Raw genomic sequence first — 20,965 nt, forward strand, 5'->3', positions numbered from 1 at the left:
TTTTAGGAAGTGTAAAAGGGGAGATAGGCAAAACACGCGCTGTCGTCATTCATCCAAATGATCTTGCTGCTGTTCTGCTTGACTAGAAGAGCTTAAACAGCAATCCTGGAATAAGAAATAAGGAAGCTCTAGTTTTGAACTATTAGAGCAGATACACTTCTCTTTCCACTCCATTTTGCATCCCCTACAGAAGTTTTCTAGTGAAGCAAAGAGGTTTGCAACTGCTGCAAACAGATCAGGGATAAGAGCAGCATGCCTTCCATGGTATATCCTTACACGTCAGTGCAGTAAATTTTGTATAGCAAAATTATTTAAAGCCTGTACATTTGACTCCAACCTGTACTTTTAAGTTTGCATTTTCTAGGATGTGCCTTTCATTGAAATGTTGCACTGAAATACTTTGAACACACTTTGCAAGCACTCCCGAGGTTGTGCTGCCTCCAGAGATGCTTTTGGGATGCAGCTCTCCCCTGTCTCTGGTGCAGTGAATGCTGGCAGAGAGGTTTCACAGCTGAAAGCTGGGAGAGGAGCTCAGGGAATTACAGTGCCTGGTTGTGGCAGAATGAATTGCTTCCCCACTGACAGCAGCAGTGCTCCTGGCTGGGCAGAGAGCACTCGGAGTGGAAGAGCACAGAATTTATTCTCCTGCATCCACACAGAGTGATAAGACCCAAGTGTACTTCATATAGGGCATTTATCACAGGAGGCAATGCCAGTTGCTTGGAACAAGTGAAAGGAGCAAATAAAAGCTGGGTGCCCTTACTGCTTTAAGCTGAGAGCTGGCTGCAGGATTTTTAGGCTCACCAGAGCAGCCCTACTGCAGTGTATTTAAGAATCAGGCCAGCCTCTTGTGTTTTACAGTGGTTCTGTCTCTTGCCCAGTTTCTCACAGATCCCAGAGTCCCTGTAATATCAAGAACATACAACATTGTAATTTATCAGTTATCCCATGGTGGCTCTTGGCAAAAAGCTTCAGCAAATTTCCTTGAAAACACAGGTGACCGAAGTTAGCTTGCTGGTTTATTGAGGTTTTTTTCACTCTTTTGCAGGAAATTCTCAGATTCATCCACTTGATTTGCCGTGTACTTCCCCAAACATCAGCTGTGCAAAAAATGTCTTCCTTGTTCAGTTTCCTCTTAAGCACATCCTTAATTCTCACCTCTCCCTGGAGAGCAAGGCTGTCCCAGCACTCAGGGACGTGTCACCACAGCGTGGTGTCCTGAGGCTCCCTCAGCACTGACTCAGTAATTGCAAGGGACTGCTCCTCTTGGCAGGAGTTTGGAGTGGGAGAGCTCATGGGGGTGGAATGCCAAGCAGTGTGGGGTGGTTGGCACAGGACCCCCAGAATACAGCCTTCTGTGCCCCACCCACGGGAATAAATACAGGTTACGGCAGCAGGGCTTAATGCACGCTCAGAGGTGACGTGTGGAGCAAAGGAATCCCTCCCAACACTCATGGCAGTTTTGTTTCCATGGGGAGAACAGACAGCAAAGGATAGACAGAGGCTGTCCTTCCCTGTGTCTGTGCTCAGCAGCTGCTACAATGGGTGTTGAATTCTGGGGGCTATCTCAAGACAACGAATTTATTTAAGAATTACAGTGATTGTTTCAAAATCATCCTACTTTCAGGCTCATTTCTCCTTCCTTCTCAAACCGTGTCTTTTCCTCTGTCTTATTTGTCAAAACTTTTACTCACAGACCCTGGGAATAGGTGCAGATAAAGAAATAAACAAAGAACATATTTCAGCTTATCCAGCATGTTTTCTATGCTTTGGGAAAATAAACTTCATTGTCATCACTTATGTCCTCAAAAGCACTCACAACAAAAGGGTTTCTAAGAGACAGGAAAAATTCAAAAATGATTGGAAGGGAGCCATCTTCAGTCATCAGACTATCACAAGCAGCAAATAAACCACATCCTCAGAAGCTGCGAGCAGCCGAAACTGGTGTTTTGTTTCTGTTCTCGTAGCAACGGCAAGTCTGAACAGCAGGATGTGTGCTCACAGTGCACGCTCGTTATTTCTCATGGTGACTGTAATGCGCCGCTCGTTAAGAATAACCCTTCACCTCGGCAAAACCTGACTGCTCTGATAAAAAAGGGCAAGCAGTAAAAAAAAAAACTAAAGAAAGAAAGAAAGAAAAAAGGTATATGTATGTACAGATAGTGCGCCTCACAGACCAGTTTAGTTATTATTCATTATCGTGATTTCAGTGTTCTCACAGCATTTAAAAATAGAAATGGGAACAAGTCTCTCTTTCTCTCTCTCATGTCCCTTCCCAGCCCATAGGTTGAATAGCTTGAGTCATCTATAGGGTGTGTGCGTGGCCAGGGGAGCGGTGCCTTTGTACAGAAAGAAATTGCTGAGGACGAGAGGATGGAAAAAGTGAGCAGGCAGCTGCCTGTGATAAGTCAGAGCTGAACTTTGCAGCTCACATTCCACGTGGGTACAGCACATACCAGCCCTGTGTGCAGCAGCAGGAACTGCTGTCCCTCCACAGCAAATCCTGATACTCACTCCAGAAACCAGCAGAACTTAGTAACAGCTCAAAAAGTTTGGGGTTTGAATGTGGAATTCCCTCTCTGCAGGGAAGTGAAACCTCTTCCCAAACTCTGCCATCTTTTGCTGAAGGTCTCTGCATCTTCTACAGCCTCGTTTCTTGCTTTCTTCACACTTGCAGGGGCCATAGCTGAGAAACCTCAGCCTGACTAGAACTGCCCACACTGAAATCCCTGAGTCTTGCACGTTTGCTGGTGAAAGAAAAATAAAAGCAATATACATTAAATCCCAGGAGAGAAATTGCCTGATTTTACAGAGAAAGAAATAATGGAGGAGGAGCATTGTGAAGATTGTGGAATGAGAAGTGGATGCTCTCTCGTGTGCCCCAGTTGTGATACAGATCTGCAAGCCTTGGGAAGAAGTCCTGACTTAGCCATGCAAGGAACATCCATCCATAAACCTGGAGCTGTTACCACAGCAAAGATGTCGTGGCTTTGTCTTCTCTCTGGTGACAGACACATGAGCAGAGAAAGGAGAGAGCTGGGAGGTCCACCAGGAGTTTAGGAAACATTTTGATCAGAATTACACCTGTTCATGATCTACTTTTTATGATTATTTTTAAAAGGCTTGTGGTGCCTCTGGGAATAATTTGGACTTTTGGAATGAGCTAAAGCCAGGTCTCTGATGTGTAAAGACCAGGATGCAAAAGAAGGGGATGGAGGAGATGTGGGGCAGGGCTCCTCACTGACAGCACAGGGAGAAGGCACAACACACCACGCAGGAGGAGAAAGCCACAAACAGGATTTTGGGCAGCATGAGCCCAGAGATAGGAATGGGAGCTTGGAGCAGTGGAAGGGAGGATTAAAAGGCAGCAGGAGAATATCCTGATCAAATCAATTGCTGAGAAAAGTGCTTTGGCAGGGACTGATTTGTCTTTGTGCATTAGTGAACTGGGAAGGAGATACAGCACAAGGAGCAAGGTGATGTCAGTTTCAAACCCTAACAACAGGAGGAGGAAGAATCCTAGGTGGGATTATGAGGCTGAGATGAACTATTAGCATTTAAAATATGAATAATCTAAATTTTTTTAAAATTTTAATGCAGTTGTGGGGAGGAAGGGCTTGTGCAGTTCTCAGTGTTTTTTCTTTTGTTGTTGTTATGATACTGACCAGTTATAGCAGCATTATCTCAGCTGAATGAGATATCACATTAAGAAGGTAGCAGTGGACTTGAGTGCACTTACAGGGACGTGTAGTAATTAATCAAAGAGTGACACAGCTGGTCAGATTTTTTTTTTTATTTTTTTTTTTTTTATACCTGAGTAGCATTCCAGCCCTCTACATTTTAGAAAGAAATAAAATGCAGTTAACTATTAAAAAAAGCCACACCAAACAACCCCCACAAAAAACACCAACAAAAATTCTCTGTAGAATTATCTATAATTATCTTCATCATTATCTGTAATGATTTAAAAGAACTAAAGTTTTCCTGTATTAAAACCCCTCAAATTTTAAAATGACATCATTTTCTTCAAATGCCTTTAGATAAGATGACAAGCTGCTTAAGCTAGATGAAATACAGCTAGAAACAAGAGGACACATAATTACTAAAAATTGAAGCCTAATTGTTATTGCCACCAGCACTCATTCACTTGAAATCCAGCATTCCTTAGAAGGAAAGCAGGGGTGAGCCCCTTGCACAAGCCAGCAAAGAAAGGAAGATTCCCAGAACAACAATGCAGGATTTTCACCTCTAATTGTGTCCCATATTTCTGTGTATAGATCAGAGCTAAAACGAAATTTGGTATCGAGCTCTACCTGGGGCGATTTTGCTTCTCCTCATTCTGAGACATTATCTGTGACAAATAACACAGCACCACTGCGAGGAGCAGGGCATTTGTGAAGTTGGGCACCAACAAGTAGGGATTAAGCAGCACACTGGAAATAATGAACCTTGACAGATCTAGGGTTAAATACTTTAAAATTAGATCCTGCTGAAAGCCGAATCTTGTCGCCTAGCAACGGCCGCACGGGATGCTGCTGTCACTCAGAGGATGCTTCTCTGGGGAGTTCACATCACGGTCCCAGAAAATGGGCTCTGATTGGGGCAAGGTGACATCATGTTTGAAGGCAGCAGCCAACACGATTGCACTCTGGTTAATACCCAGAGATTTAAGGAAACATCTTCTCTTTTGGAATGGCTCAGCTCTGCCCACACCTCACCTGACCCCAGGGAAGAGCGTGCGCAGAGCAGCGGGACGTGTCGGCCAGCACATCACAGCCAAACTCAACAGGTGGAGTTTTCATCTTTTAAATTACTCAGAGCCAAAAAAAAAAGCAAAATGCCTGCTGTTTGTGGAGGCTTGACTGTGTTCAGAGCATGGAAACCTCCAAAACCAGTGAGAGAGAATAAAATGTACCCTTACTGAAAATAACCAAAAATTCGGTTTGCTGAGCTAATTTTAGCACTTGTAACAACAGGGAACCTACTGGATTTTAGTAAGGAATCAAGATATCAAGTTAGTTAAATTTTAAAAAAGCCATTGAGTCACAAAATCTGTTTTTCAAAGCAGCCCTGTCTTAAGGTTGGTACAGGCACCTACAGAGATATTTCTGAACATCTGCCTGGCAACTCTAAAGCACATCAGAGCATCTGAGGTTAGTCTGATAGGACCTATCTTGCATTTCTAAGTATGAAAATACCCAGATTCTGAACTGCTATCAGCACCTCTGGAATGGACACAGAAATGGGGTATTCAGTCCAACCTAGGTACCCTGGCCATTAGGGCCTGAAGAGTAAAGATTTCAGGGAAATGGAGATTATGGAAACCAGCATAAAAGCAACACTCAGGCGGACATACCAAGATTTAGGACACTGGATGTCCTTCTCTGAACATTGAAAGAGCACAGACAGGTCCTTCTTTCTTTATTTTGGGCAGGCTGTGCCAAAAAGCTGCTCCTGGTGAGCAGGAATGTCACCAGGAGGGATCACAAAGATCGTGACAGATCTCATTAAGCCAACTTGCAGGTCATGAACTACCCAATTTCCTGCTGGGTTGGGGCCTCACCATTTGGCAGTGATGGAGGAGAACAAAGATAGGGACATACTAGCTGACAATAGGATTACTCAACTGCATGTGAGCAGGTGAAGGCCATGCAGGCAGGAATGCTGCAAAAGCAGGGAAATATTGAGGCCAGGTTTCAGAAAAAAGCACTCCAGAAGAGTGGTTTTCACTCTCCTCCTCATGCACGTGCTAGCAGGCTGGCTTCAGCCTGGAACTGAGGTACAGAAAAGTGGTTAAGAGGAATGAAGATCATGTCTTCCAAAGGGAAAACAAATAATTCTGGTTTGTTTAACAAGTCAAGAGTCTAAGGAGGGAAATGATTGCTTTTGTAGTGATGCAATAGGAAAATAAACAGGCTGCTGTTTAACGAAGAGCTGTTCAAATGAACCCTGGCAGAGGGTAGGTGGCGATTCTATGTCAGCTCTGAGGAGTTTACAGCAGTAAAAGCAGGCAGCTTCTGAAGGGGAGAAAAAACACCAACCAAAGACTTCAGTTCTGAAGACTGAAAATTCAAGCAGAGGTGATATTGCTCCACCTTCCCAGATGTGATAACCACCCTCATGGGTAAAAACAGGGAAGATTTTTATGGCAAAATATGCTGGGAAAGTTCACAGTAACAGCACTGCTGGACTACTATGTAATTACCTCTCAGCTACATGTATTCACTCAGACTACTCAAAATAAGAATATTTACAGCTAACTGTAACCTCAACACATGTGAAAGAATAACCATAGTCATCTGTGTCAAATTTAGACAACCATTTTTTTCCAAATATATCTAATCTATTAGGAACTTCTTCAACAACTGTCCTTAAAATACAGCTGGTGTAAGTGCATAATTGCTGCAGTTAATGCTTTATTTTGAGAGTTGTGGCTCCATACAGAGGATAATTTCCAGCAAAGTCATAACAGAGGAAAGCACTCCTGGGAAATTTAACAACAAGCTCAAGGTTCTCAGAATAATATAGTGAAATAACAATTAGAAAGGTATCATTAACATATGATACATGGCTGTGATTTTGTCCAAACTAATTAGTGCAGTTGTTCTCTCATTAGTCTATTAAAATGAACACTAAATCAAATATATTAATAGTGCACACATATTGTGTAATGTGTGATTTAAATTTTGTTAGATACAGCAATAAAACAAGTCTCTGTAATCACCTGAAGTACTGAGAAGGTTGTATTGTCATCAGATCCTAGAGAGCAAGTTTAACTCAGAGATACCAGTGGGTTAAACAAATAAAAATACAAGAGATGGACAATGTCTGCTTTTAACAGAGATAAACATCATGTCACATCTCGTTTTCCTGCTCTGGTGGAAACCTCCCTCTTGGGCACTGCAAGGGCACACACCATGTGTGTGCATTTGGGAGAAAAGCTGGCCCAGGAGCAGCAAGCTGAGGTATAAAATGGGATGGGGAATATTATTGCTGCTAGTAAGAGGGGTGTTTGCCACCTGTGTGCTTTCCATAAGGCCTTCTGTATAAAGAACCAACAGACATCACAAATCATTATCTAGAGAAAGCAAACACTGAAAAAAAAATAAACAAGCAAGACCTATGCTGCTTTATCCAGGGACCCATTTTTTTAACTACCTGTCCTGTACTAGGCTGTTCATCTTTGAGTCTCATCCAAGCAGCTTGGCCACAGCAATACAGGCACAGAACAGCAAATAATCACAGATGTTTCATCAGCATAAGATTCAAGCTACTTCTGCTTAAACAAGTGCTTTGCACAGGAGGGCAGAAGTCAGGCAGTAGTGCTTTCAGCAACTTCCAAGATGTCAAAACATTCCTTAGGTTCCAGGTTAAAGGGTGAAACCTTAATGAGATGCTCTTCAAACATGAGGGGCCAGCTATGGATGAATGTGGCTGTAAGCAAATCCTGCTGTGGACTGATAGGTATTTCACAGATGACTTCCAGACACATGCAAACATCTTACCCAGCCCACAATGAATCACACACTGGGATTTTCACACTAGTCCAGTCTCCTAGAAGAGGTTTAAATGGGAAGGTGGAATGTCCAGCACCATCTGAGACCACAGGCAGGGTCTGCAGACAAAGAGAGAACACAGCCTTTCTGTTTGCAATGCTGTTTATTTTAGAAAAGCCCCTTTGATCATCTGAATGAAAAATGTGGGCAGAAAAGTCACAAATGTTATAAAACAAAGTTTATTCTGCAATATTTTGTCATAATGAATTGCATCTCTTTGGTAAAAATAAAATTTATAAACATTTTAATTAACAGAGATTAGCATACAAAAACTAAACTTTTGTAAATCGTCTTTAAAACAGGTAAAGGACTAAACCAGAGGAAAAAGGGTTAGAATTGGTCACCTACTGGCAAAATTATTCTAAACAAACCCAAGGACACTGCTTATGCTACATTAGAAACAAGCTAACGGGAATGGTTTTAAAACAACTCTGGTTCATTTGATCAGAAAGCATTCTTACAATTCACTTTTAAATAAATAATAGTTACAATGAATTGGCAATTATAAAATGTTTTATATCACTATATGGCAGTAACATAATACTTTTAATTATGCACTTTTTAGTTTGAAGAAATGTACATTTATAAAACTGACTTGATAATGGCACTGGCAGTTAGGTGTGAAGAATGTGCTTTAAGATAAAATAGCAGGTGCAACATTTAAAATATTTTACCTTTTCTTTTCAATAAATATTTTGACCACACCATTATTAACGTGTATGAGTATACTTTGCTTTAATTAAAGCTTGTACTTTTCAGGTTGTTGAAAAGTTGCAAACCACACAACTTTTGCAGTTGGATTTAAAAACGTTTGATGTGACTTCTGCAGATCAGTAATTTAGGATTGGAATCTGAAAAGCCAGTACAGGTTTGTACAGTAATCACATCAGATTTACCCTGAACAGAGCAACCTCCCATGAACACAGGTCTCATACACTTCTTCACTGCATTTAGAGAACTGAATGTGGTTCATTAATACTTTTCTTGCCAAAATGTATCCAAGTCAACCATTGGCATCAACATTTTACATATGTCACTAAAAAAACCCAAAGCCCAACAATCAAAATAACTTTTAATTATACTCCATTTATACTATATACACCAGGGTCTTTAACTGAGGTGGCAAACAAACCCGAACCCAACAGATATGTAAGAGAAAGGAAGGGCAGCTCTTCTCCCACCGCCAAGAGAGGTGTTCCACAGCTGAGCTGCCAAACACGTGGGCAGAGCCTGGGACAAGGAGTGGGACAGGGCAGGGGCACAGCTCATCTGCCTTCCTCTTTGGAAGCAGAGAGGGAAGACAGCAAAGCAGGAAGGGCAGGAAGAGCACGGCCCCACTGCACGGCTCTGTGTCCCAGGAAAGGCTGCTCCCCCCTTCCACCATTCCAGTTCTCCCAGCTGTAAGGATGGATGGGATGCAGCTTCTGCTGCTAACTGCTGGTCAGGAACTGGTTCTCACTGGTCACTGCATATGGTGATTAAATGTAGCATCCCAATCCCTCAGATATGCTGAAGTCATCGTCACCAACTTCAGGGTTAACAGCAGCATAGCCACACTCCCAATAAGTACTAACACCCTCCAAGTTTATCTGAGGCAAAAAATAATTCAGAACCAAATCAAACCATGAAGCTGTGAACACAGCTTCCAGAATACCTTCACTGGAAGCCACAGAAAGCTGCAACCACTTCAGCAGGAGCCAGGCAGCTGCACACCTCTGCAAGAGTGTGACACTGAAATCATGGCACTGAGCAAACCTCAGGCTGCCCACAGTATTTCTGTGTACCTGAACCCTCCTTTTCACACTGACACCAGCTCTGCCCTTCACAGTTTGCCATGAGAGTTCAAAAGCAACCCATGAGCAAGAAGCAGTTCCACCAAGCATTCACATCTTCAGCTCCTGAAATCCTAAGAACCACTGCTGTTGGTACTTAATCTTCCTTTAAATGGTGAGTTTTACCCCTACTACCCATCAGCATTACATCCAATACCAGATCTAATTGGCTAATGCAGCACTTGTGATAGCCAGAACACACACGTCTGCACACACATTGCCCTGTTACAGGTGTAGGCTAACAGGAATGAAGCAGAGTATTTTCCTTCCCTTTCAAGAAATAAAACAAATCATTCTTAAAACTGAATTGGAAAAAGAAAAAAAAAAACAAAACCAAACCAAAAAAAAAAAACCCGCAAAAACCTTTTTTTTCTCTCCTAGTGTTTGTGCTTTAAATTCCAAAACACCAAGAACCTCAAATATTTCAGGCTTGATCCAACAGCCATTGAGTCAGCAGGAGCACCACCGTTGTCTTCAAGAGGCACTGGAATGGGCCCTCAGAGCAACAGACCTTCAGCAGCATGGCTGTGTTTGCATTGCAAGTAGACAGCTCAGGATTTGTGAAGAGACTGACAAATAAGGAAAAAAAAGAAAGAAAAAAGGGGCAAAAAACCCACACTAGTCTAAGAAAGGCATTCAAATAGCCAGGAAAATACTCCCTTAGGGAAAGGTTAACTTTTGGCTGAATCCAGCACTGTTTTCAACAGTGGACATTGGCTTCCTAAGTGGCTCTGCTCCTAATTTTCACCCAGCTTGCCCAACACCTGGTGGAAGCAGTAGCTTCACCTTGGTGAGAACGTTTATGGCACATCATGCTACCTTTCAGCAACAGGAAAGATGACCTTGGATAGCTGTATACAATTCTGCAACATACTTAAGGCATCCTTGTATGTACAGTACTGTTAAAACCCACTCCAACAGAACTGCTTACCCATTTTTGAACAGAAAATTAAAAAAAAAAGGCATAATCTACAGGAAGATGTAAGTAATCACCACTGATTTTAAAAGAAAAATAGGGATGAATTTCAACATACCACAAAAAAAAAAAAATTTTTTTGGCTGAAGGATGTCTAGGAACTATAAAGAGATTCTCTTATTGCAAAATGAATTTGAATCCTTTACATGGAAGTCAGAGCCCTTAGACAGAACAAAATTCACCTCTGCAGATGGGGCCAGCAGAGATGTAAATATGATCCACAGTGTGCATCTGAACAAACACATCTCTGAAAAAAAATAAAGTCAACTATTGAAAAGAAAAAGAAAATAAGAATTGATCATTAAGAAGTATGCTTTTGGGTTTCCACAAGTCATGCATATCTTCTAATTTGAGAAGATTAAATATTTTCTTTTTAGGTGGTGATTTAAAAATAAATGGCTAAATTATAGTTTGCGCCAAAAATTAAAGAAAAAAAAAAAAAAAAAAGCAGTGAGTCCTCTTATGGCTTTGATCTCCCTTGTGAAGGGCAAAAGTAGAAGAATATTGCCACAATTAAAAAAAATATATGTATATATTCAACACTGACAAACACACTATTTTTTCCTCTGCTTGTGACAGTGGGTCTTTGCAGTACTTATTAAGGAACTCAAGCACGTTTGGATGCCAGCGAGGTGGAGCAGAGACCCCGCCGCCTCCTTCAGCTCCTCGTCGATCTCCTGGCACAGCTCCTCGAGTACTTTCTGGCTGGGCTGGCTCTCCTCGGAGCCATCTCCACACGGCTGGGCCGCATAGCCACTGTCCCCCAGGGGATCGTCCTCGTAGTCGCCGTCCGTGTCCACCTCGCTGTGGAAGCCCTCGCTGCCGTCGCTGCCCTCGTGGCTGGCCTTGGAGATGAACTCGTACACCTCGTCCAGGGAGGACAGGGAGGACACGCTGGAGCGCGAGGCGCAGCGCTGCGAGCCCACGGAGCTGGCGCTGTAGTTGTGGTCCTCGCTCGGGTCGATGTTGGCGGCCGCGGAATCGCCCTCGGGCAGGCTGATGGAGCTGGGGGCGTCGAAGGCGCTGCCGTAGCTCCTCTTCTTGGGTGTCTTCAGAGGCTGAGGTTTCTCACCTGTGAGGAATGAGATGTGTCAGTGGGCAAATGGCCCAGCGAGATCACCTGTGCCTGGCTGGCTGCAAGGGAAACTGAATTCCAGCACTTGAAGGCACAATGTGCCCATTTACTGTCACCCACAGAGGACACCTGTCACCACCTAATCTCAGCTAAGAGCTAAAGGAGCAGAGGGGGAAATGAAGCCTCAGGTTTTGGCTTTTATATTTTTCAGATTCTGTGCTGCTTTTGGTGTTCTGAGCCTCATATTAGGGGATAGTAAGTTCTCTTCACAAAGTATTTAGACAAAATAATTCCTTCTCTAGCTGGGGACCAAGGACAAATGATCCAAATTTCAGGCCCAAGAGCATAAACAATGGTGGATTGAAGAGAGAAAAACAAGAAGGATGGGACTTCATAACCTAAAGCTATAATTGGACAATTAACTCCAATATGCTAATGGACCAGAACTTATAAAAGTGTGAGACCCTGTGACCAGTCAGGCATTTTGTGACCATTTTGGGTTCATCTTGGGTGTAGCCCTGGCTGGACTCTTAAGGTGTATCTACTGAAGCCTTCTAATAAATACCTACTTTATTCTTTAACTCCATCTAGTCTCTGTTCTATCTATATCTATCTATACACCTTTATCTATATCTATCTATATCTATCTATACACCTTTATCTATATCTATCTATACACCTCTATCCTCAGGTGTATCTACTGAAGCCTTCTAATAAATCCCTACTTTATTCTTTAACTCCATCTAGTCTCTGTTCTAGGTCAGCCTTCACAAGGCATCAAAATAGCCAAGAAACTCTTCTTACTATCTAGCACAGGGACGGCAAGGATAGAACTTTGCAGAAAAAAAATCTAAATTATTGTGGAAAAGAAAAAAAAGGTTGCTTCTAATAAAACTCTTGCAATGCTAGCTGAAAGAATAATTAAACCAGAATTGCTTCTTGACTACTCTTACTGTTTGGAAACTAGACCATACTTGTTTCCTGAAATTTTACAGAGAAAGTATTTAGTTAGTGAGTAGAGAAGAAAAACAAGAGTAAAATGGCTTATGCTTACAGTCCAGCATCCCTTGCTGAATGGAAGTATTTAACAGCATCATTGCAGTAGCAGCATCAATATCAGATTCTGTGAAGCAGAAGCAGCAAAATGTTAGAACTCAGGTAAGCCTGAACAAGATGAAGCCTCTAAAATATACAAAAAATACAAATATATATATATTTGCCTGTACTGGCCTACACCAAAGAGCAATGGCGGGGGGAATGTACAAACTCAGACAAAGCATGACCCTTGTACAGCTCAATCCTGTTCCAGATCAGCCTCATACCTTAACTATGACATTCAAAGGCCGAGCTCTCACATTGCACTCACCGAAGCCAAGAATCAGTGACACAATTAGACTTTCATGTGACAATGCTGTTGCTAAACTTAACAAGTGCCTTTTGTTTGTACCAGTTGGGAGAGAAAGATTAGACCCATGGCACAGCAAAGCACCTCAGCAGCTCCACAGCCTGGCTGTGTGCATGTGCAGGGCCCATTAATGCAGCACTAATTCAGCACACCTCCCTCCTCCAGCAGAATTTTCCACACTAATAAGTCAAACAGAAAAAATTGAGACTACAAGGGGGAAAAGGGCACTGAACTGCTCAATCTAGAGAGCAGGGAGATCTAAATAATAAATAGGCACACAGGAAAGGCTGAGGTGAATTGTGGCACTGTCAGCTGCAGTGAGAAGCACTGCTGCAAATGCCATCCTTTGCAGAGTGGATTGCTTACATTTCTGAAAGGCACCTTGAGGGTAACAGGGCAGAGAGTGACATTTCTAACCAGAACAAGGTGAAAGGGAAAAGAAACAAGCACGCCTTTCCCACTCATTTCAGGACACACTCGTGCCCTTTAAAGAAGAGGAAATCCAATCCTTTCTCTGGCTCACTTCTGCAATGGAGGATGGATACTCCTTACACAGAACAGAAACAGCTATGGGGGACTAGCCAGGCAAACAGGAGCACAGAGACAGTGAGCTCTCACAAGAGCTGGGTGTCTGAGAGCAGAAGATCTCATCTGAGGTGTAGGTAGCTATGTACATATGCATGAGCAGTGAGAGGAGAACAGGGCTGGAGGGGAGCAGCGGCAGCAGAACAGGCTCTCAGTTCTGCTGAACTGCAGCTGTGGGGGGAACTGTCAAAGCACAACATCAGCAGTGCCATTTCTGATAGCATTTGCTTTCTTCCCCACATTACAGCATTAACTGCATTACTGAATTTAAGGGGAGGGTAGTACTGGGAGGGGGGACTGCAGAGTTTGGCAGTGTGGCTTCCTTGTCTTGATAATCCTCCCTAACTTCACCCCTGGTCAAGGAGAAATTTGAAGAACATGACACCTTGGGAATGTTGCACCAAGATGACAAGGGGACTGAGCTGCTGTTCCCAATACAGCTTATAAAACATACAAATTCCCCCCCTTGTTTTCCATGCCTTTCATTTTAAATCCAGCATACTTTAGGCTCTACCCCATTATATTCATATGATTTTTTTTTTCCTTCTGCTTTGGCTTTCTTTGGCAGAAACAGAGACCCTGAATTCATTGGTTATATGCACTCCATTAACAAAAAGAAGTAGAAAAATAAAGCATGAAGAATTACTTCGCTCCACAAGTGTAATCAGGAAGTGAAATATTCCCATTCCTCACTTGCTATGCCAGATATTTTATTTTATCATCTGATGTTGGTATATAAGCACCACCTCATTAAAATGACAAGCAATCAAGCCATTAATGCAATTCAGGATTACTACCTACAAAGAGTATTTCTGCACCTTAACACTCCCAAAGAATGAGGAGAGGCACTTCTGCAGTGGCTTCTTAGCAGTGCTCTGTATCACTGACAATGTGCTTTGGCTTCATTTGTGATTGCTCTTCTCAACAGTGCAGTATTTCCCAAATTTACACTTATCCAGCAGAATGGCTGAGGAAGCACCTTATTACAAGGAATTTTGTTCATCTGCACAAGAGCTGCCCTGTGGGACCCCAGGAACATGAACAGCTTGCCTCTAATGCCAAAGAAATGCTGAACAGGCTCCCCCACAAGCAGAAACCAAATGATACCAGATACCTGTCATTATTTTGGCACCTCTGTTGTGGCTAAATGGATGAGGCAACATCAGACTGGCAACCTCCAAACCTGTCACAGGACACATCAGCAAAATCCTTAGGAGAAGAGGGGTTTCCTGTGCTCTCCAACAAGCCCTGGGAACCCCAGATCCAGCACCCTGCAGCAGCCAGCCAGCCAAGGGATGTTTCCTTGGCACCCAGATGCCACCTCTGGGGTGCATGGCCATCATCACCTGTAGGCCAGGTGCTTGGTCTCCAAAAAGCTTTGGCTTTGCTGCCTAACCAAGCTCCTGGTTTGTGGCCAAAAACTAAAAGCAACTTCTCACCTCTAAGCCTACTGAGCCAGCACATCAAGAACCTGGATGTCTGCTCAGGTCCCACCTGGGCAGTGCCTTTCACTATCCTGCTGAAAGGGCTGTAACAACACCCCTCTGCAACACTGTTCGACTCAACCTTTAAAAAATGAGTACTGTTCAATTTTCAGCACTTTAAAACCCGAAATTATTATTATTATTATTTTTGTCTAGGACAAGCCTAATTAAACTTTATTAGCAGGTGCAAGAGCTGTCCTCAACTGGTTTCTTCAAAAGAAATGCTGCAAGCCCCAGCACACTTTCTAGCTCCCTCTTGGTACTAACAAGTTTTATACACTAACATTTGCTACCTTTGGTTCTCAGTTCTTGGCCAATAAAACTGATAAAGAAATGTGCAGCTTTCAGATTAGTTTTCTGCTGAACGACTCATTAAGTAGGTCATACTTGGGAGTGATGCATGTGCTGAATATTTTGCTGTCAGAACAAGAAGGCCCCAATTACACCTTGAACTTCACCTCATGGATTTAAAATTAACACACGAGTAGCTAATATAACACACACACATTGTACTACATCTGGGTTCTTTTGTCATCCAGCAAACCCTTCAGAGCAGGGACAGAGACTACATCAGCTGGGCTGCAGTCCATGTTTGTGAACAAAACCAGGGTAAGGAGAGTGAAAGGAAATTCCAAGTTTACCTTTGAGAGCTCGGCCGTGGTTCTGCTGAAGGACTGAAGTCAGGTAGTGAGGGGACGATGACCGACTGGAAAAGAAATTCAACAGCTCAAAGGCAAGCCCTGATCAGGCAAATGATTTGTGCAAAGTACAGCAGACACAATACTATGATCACAGAAGGCTAACAACAAAACCAACCCTATTCACCACAGGAAAGCAAGTGATTTCTGCTGCCCTCAGTAGATGGCTCAGCCCTGGTTCACAGTTTGTGTAGCACTATTTAAGCCATCCCCAGCACGTGGAAAACACCTCCAAATACACATGCTAAGCAAAAACCCTGTTGGGCAACAGTCACTGACTGCTACAGATTTTCTATACCTGCCTAAAGGCTGGATTTAAACAAAGATATGTATTTTTTAGTACATAAAACCTACATACGTACAAAACATTAGCTCATACAGGGATGAGCTAATGTTTTGTACATATGTAGGTTTTATGTACTAAAAAGGACAGGTAAGGACCAGTTGTGATCATTTGCTTTTCCAAGCAGTGATGGGCAATTAACAAAAGCAAAAAGTAATACTAAATTAAAAACCAAATCAAGACAACTGCTGATTTTAAAGTTGATGCTATCCAGGGTAGTTTTTCATAATCAGACTAGCTTTGCCCCAAGGTACCCTTAAATCCCTTACAAAATAAAGGGCAAGTTAAAGCTTTCACATGTTTTTTTCTGCTACACACCCAGCCCTAATTATTCAGTTTATTATAAATATGTAAGTGAGCAGTTACAAGTAACTACAACAAAAATAGTACACACTATTAAAATTGCATGAAGTGTAGCAATGTGCATCTTTTATAGTGCTGCTAGAACAATCTGAAGGGTGATGACAGAATTTTCAAGCCCAATGTGCAAGAAAAACTTCAGCTGAATGGGAAAAATGTGCAAAAACAGGGTTCACTGTCTGATATCTCTTCTTGTAACAGACACAGAATGCAAAGGGAACAGATCCAAAAATGGGTGGGGGGAAAAAAAATTAAAAATAAAGGAAAGCAATGGTCTGACCCCAAATGGCTGGCTTTGCAGCCCTCAGACCCATTGTACAGAGAGATGCTAAACATCATCATCCTTTTGTCTAAGCTCAGACCCTTCAAAAATCATGTCCACACAGAGCTCCCCCAAAGTAAATTAATGCCTGGTATTGATTAAGACAAGCCACGCATAAGGTATGAGCAAGAGGAGGACTGTGGCTGTCCCCAGGGCTGTCACTTGTGTGGCACTAGAACCAGAATGCAGCCAGGGGCTTCACAAGGACTTGTTGAACAAGCTGTGCAGAAATAAAATGCATCAGGCATGCCAATCATCTATGATAATACAAATTTCAGTGTCACTAGACACAGATTACAGTTTTGGAAAGCTTCTGCTCAAAGCAACAGCCTAAATTTTATTTTAAAATCATGCTGAATGATAGGCAGACTCCCCACAAACACACTGTAAAATAATCATGAATTCCAGTCTTCCCACTGGAAAATTCAGAGATTGCCACAGCTGAATTTTAGGATCACTCTGAAGATAAATTTGGACAGTATTTCAGCCTCTCTCCTGCTGAACCTCTGGGCTTCCTCCCTCTCTACAACAAATCAGATCCTTGGGGGCCCTTCCCCAAAATTAGGCCAAAATTTAAATCAACTCTAAGCACAGAACGGGAAAAAATAGATCTGTTTTTCTGGGTGTGATGGAAAATCACATAAATGTTTTTTATTATTGAAGGAAAATAAACCAGCTTTCATTAGGGAACAGTTTGCTATCTTAATATGTTGTTTCTTATTTTCTTGTACTCATAAATACAAGCACTGCAAAACTCTTCTCGTGTTGAAGTCAGTGGGAATTTTGCCATGTGGCTTCATTAGATCCAGGATTTCCTTGTAATTGTTGGTGTGACTAGTCCTTCAGTATGGGGAAAAAAAAAGTTACCAAAAACAACAGCTTCAAATTAAAGTCCGGCTCTTCCAAGTACTTAAGCATGCAGATGAAATGTCTCCTTCCTCACACCTAATTTTGGTATGTTGCATTTTTCCAAGCTAAGTAGACCACACTTAACACAACTTGAGCTGCACTGATCTTGGAGACCCTGGAGATTTTAAAAGCTTAACCGGTCAAGGCTCTGAACACCCTGCCCTAGGCTGAGTGTGTCAGTCCTCTGCACCTCTGGCAGGACAGGCAACTTCCCATCTGTATTATTCTCTACCTTTTAAAGTCTGGCTGTGCTAACACAGACAGAGCATTAAAGCTTTCAGGGACCAAAACTCCACTTGAGTTGTACCCAAAACCAGAGGTCCATACCCTTACACAGAGACATTACAGCCTGTGAAAGCATTCTCCTCCAGAGCCCAATTACAGACATTTCAATAATCTTTATTCCCATAAACCCCAAGCAGTACCACCAGTCATCTCATTGTTTCTAATCTATTTCTTAATACTTCAATGTTTCAGGGTTATTTTAGCAGTGCTCCCAATTCCAAGAGAATGCTGGAAAACAGGATATTTCTGCCTGGCTTGTTCCAGCCCAGGATGGCTCTGGGTGGGAGAGAGACCAGAGACAACTGGATTTATCTTGTGGGTTGCAAACCCCACTGGACAAGCCCATGCCACACAAAAATCCTGAGCCCCTAAGGCTTGCACAGGGGTGCCATCTCCCAGGGCCAGTGTCCTTTTGGACCCTGAGAAATGTCTGCTCAGTGCTATCAGTCTCACACCCTGCTCCAGGAATCCCAGCTCCTCCTGCTTGTTCAGGAAACTCCTTGCAGTAAGGTTAAGGCATAGGGCAATGTACAAACACCTTAATGACCTCTTATCTCACCCAAATTCTTTCCTGGACTTGACAAACCAGCCACATGCCTTCCTCAGAACCCAGCTCACCCAACGTGCTGTGCTGCGTTCCGTCCTCCTGCCCCGACAGCTGCTGCTCCTCTTCCTCTGCTCAGGAACTCTGAGTCAAACTCTACATGAGTTTGACTCCAAACTCCCCAAAATCTAGTGCCCAATCTTAAACTGTGTTGGTAAGGAAGTCCTGGTTTCACAAGTCTTGCATGGCCCACCCCAAACTACACGTATGGCAAAGGCTCTTTTCCATCCCTGCTGCAAAATGCTTTTAAACAGCCTCAGAAAAAAACAACCCTCTCAGGGCAGCATCTCAGCTCTTCAGACTGTGGAAAAGTTGATTGTTTTCCACAAAAGCACAGAATAGATACATTTTATATCCAGACAAGTGACTTACAGGAAAAGACACCCACCTCCTCCACAACAGGAGTCCTGATGGGACTGTGCTTGAAAGAGGATTTTGCTCCAGTTCCCAGGACTGCCTGCTCTCTTTGCAGAAATTGAAATTTCATTTGCAGAAATTTCAAATGCAGAAATTCTCCAGAAAGCAGCCAGCACACCCCTGACCTTCTTCTTTTAAATTCTCCCACAGTTAATAAGAGCCTTGAACACACCCCAGATGTGCTGTCTGGGAATCCTGAGCTCACTGCATCTCCCCACCTCACCCAGCTGGTCCCACCTAAGCCCACACAAACTCTGCTCTCAGGTGGCAGCAGGTAACAGCACTTCAACACCCTGTGCCACCTGGATGGAGCAGCGTGTCCTGCTGGGATGGGAACTCCACCTACCTGGGTGGTGATGCTGGTGGAGTATAAAATGCAAGTGCTGAGGAAAAAGGCTGTTTTTTCAGTGCTTGGACAAGATTAGGTTTGTATTTTGGGTCAACACACCACAAGGACCCTTTTCCATTCACCTGCAATGAAGAAACACAGCAAATTAGAAAATCCAGGACCAGGCTGGTACAGTCCTTTCTGATTTAATATCCCCAAGCTGCAGCACAGTGCAATGATTGTATGTAGGCACACACCACTGCACAGCTGACACACAAAATCCACAGGCAGGTCCATCCTGGATAGTCCCAAAATTGAGAAAATGGCCCAGAGACCCTCATTATACACTACGGAAGCACCCATCTTGCAGGTCATGATAGCATCTCCAAAACCCCTTCTCTAAAGCCCCATTCCCAATCCCACTTGTCACCTAAATGCTGTAAACCTTATTTTAACACTCAATAAACACAGCTGTGAGTTTAGGGACCTGTCCAGGCATCAGCAAACTTTTCTTTAACATGTTTCTAGGTAAGAAACCAAAGCACCTTCCCCTTGGTTTAGATATAGACACATACTCATTAAACTTTACACTACCCTGGAAAAGGATCTTGCTCAATGTCCAGCCACAAAATGGATTATTCCCACTTTCTCAGAATCTGAACACCTAATGAATGTACTTTTGATGCACAATGTAAGCACCCCTGTGCTAGTCATTCTTGATATTAAATTTGGTATATTGAAACTTAAGGAAGATAAAGCACCTCTTGCTTGTCTCAAAGCTTTCTTCACAAATTTACTAAATAAAGGACCTATTTTTTTTTGAGCCTGCTACTTCTTGCAACTTAATTAAATATTTCTGTTATATAATAGAAATTCTATAATCACTGACCTGACAGATCAGCTAAAAGCTCTGCACGTAGCAGCACTAGATTTTTAGGGAAAACAGATGCTACAGAAATGGAAATGTACATGGCTGAAGGATGAGGCAACTGTACACCTGAACAATAAGATCCTCCTAAAGGATTTTTGGGGGCTGAATATCAGAGCAGAAACCCAAACTTCATGGAGAAGCTCCTGTGAGCCCACAGTGGCCAGCTGGCCTCCTCCTGCCAGAATCATGGGGGGCAATAATTCCAATTTATGTATGGATGCTCCATGATTTACTCCAGACTAAAAAGGACTTACAAAACATTTAAATCTGTGGTTCTATTTAAGTTATAGGGGTTTTCTGAGAGGAGGAAATACCTTGCTATCAAGAGAGAAAAATCAAGCCAGGGAGAGCCCCAGCTAAGAAAGAGATGCAGCTGCAATTGCAGCTAAAGCCACTGCCTTTAACAAAGATCTCTGAGCTGCTGCATCTCTCCAAGTTATTTTTTTTAACCTGAATCTTCCTTATACTTACCTTTTCATGCTAAAACTGAGCACAGCCTGTAAGATACTTATCAATGAGCTTACTTTTAATTAATAAACAGCCATGGTGGCTGGCAGGATGATTTAACCACCCAGATACTAACAGTAGGCATCCTCCCAGCTCCAGCTGGCTCTATCCATCATCTCAGCGACAGACTTACACCCTGATACTTTATTTCTCCCAGACCCCTTTCCCCAGTACCCCAACCATGTCCAGCTGGCTTTTTTTCCCCCCTCCCTTTCCCAGTTTGGAGGCTGTTGCCCCCAGGGAGCAGCAGAAAGTCCCCTGAGCAGCAAACCCCTTCTCTACACTGTTTATCTGCTACCTTATCTGCTACTTTAGGTGAGCACTTTTGCTTCATGCCTCATTCAGCTC

The 20,965-nt window shown here is 42.8% G+C and overlaps 1 protein-coding gene across 1 annotated transcript in view; it reads right to left on the reverse strand.

Moving 5' to 3' along the window:
* Positions 1-7,640: 7,640 nt before the first annotated feature.
* FOXN2 (forkhead box N2) overlaps positions 7,641-20,965 on the reverse strand; it is a 30,765-nt gene continuing 17,440 nt past the window's right edge. The window contains exons 3-6 of the mRNA XM_059469202.1: positions 19,198-19,322; positions 15,555-15,619; positions 12,494-12,562; positions 7,641-11,436 (exon numbers count right to left, since the gene is read on the reverse strand). Coding sequence (XP_059325185.1) covers positions 10,919-11,436; positions 12,494-12,562; positions 15,555-15,619; positions 19,198-19,322 — 777 coding nt within the window. The 3' untranslated portion in view covers positions 7,641-10,918. The remainder of the gene's footprint in view (positions 11,437-12,493; positions 12,563-15,554; positions 15,620-19,197; positions 19,323-20,965) is intronic.

Source organism: Ammospiza nelsoni, chromosome 3 (genome assembly GCF_027579445.1).
Source record: "Ammospiza nelsoni isolate bAmmNel1 chromosome 3, bAmmNel1.pri, whole genome shotgun sequence".
NCBI lineage: Eukaryota > Metazoa > Chordata > Aves > Passeriformes > Passerellidae > Ammospiza > Ammospiza nelsoni.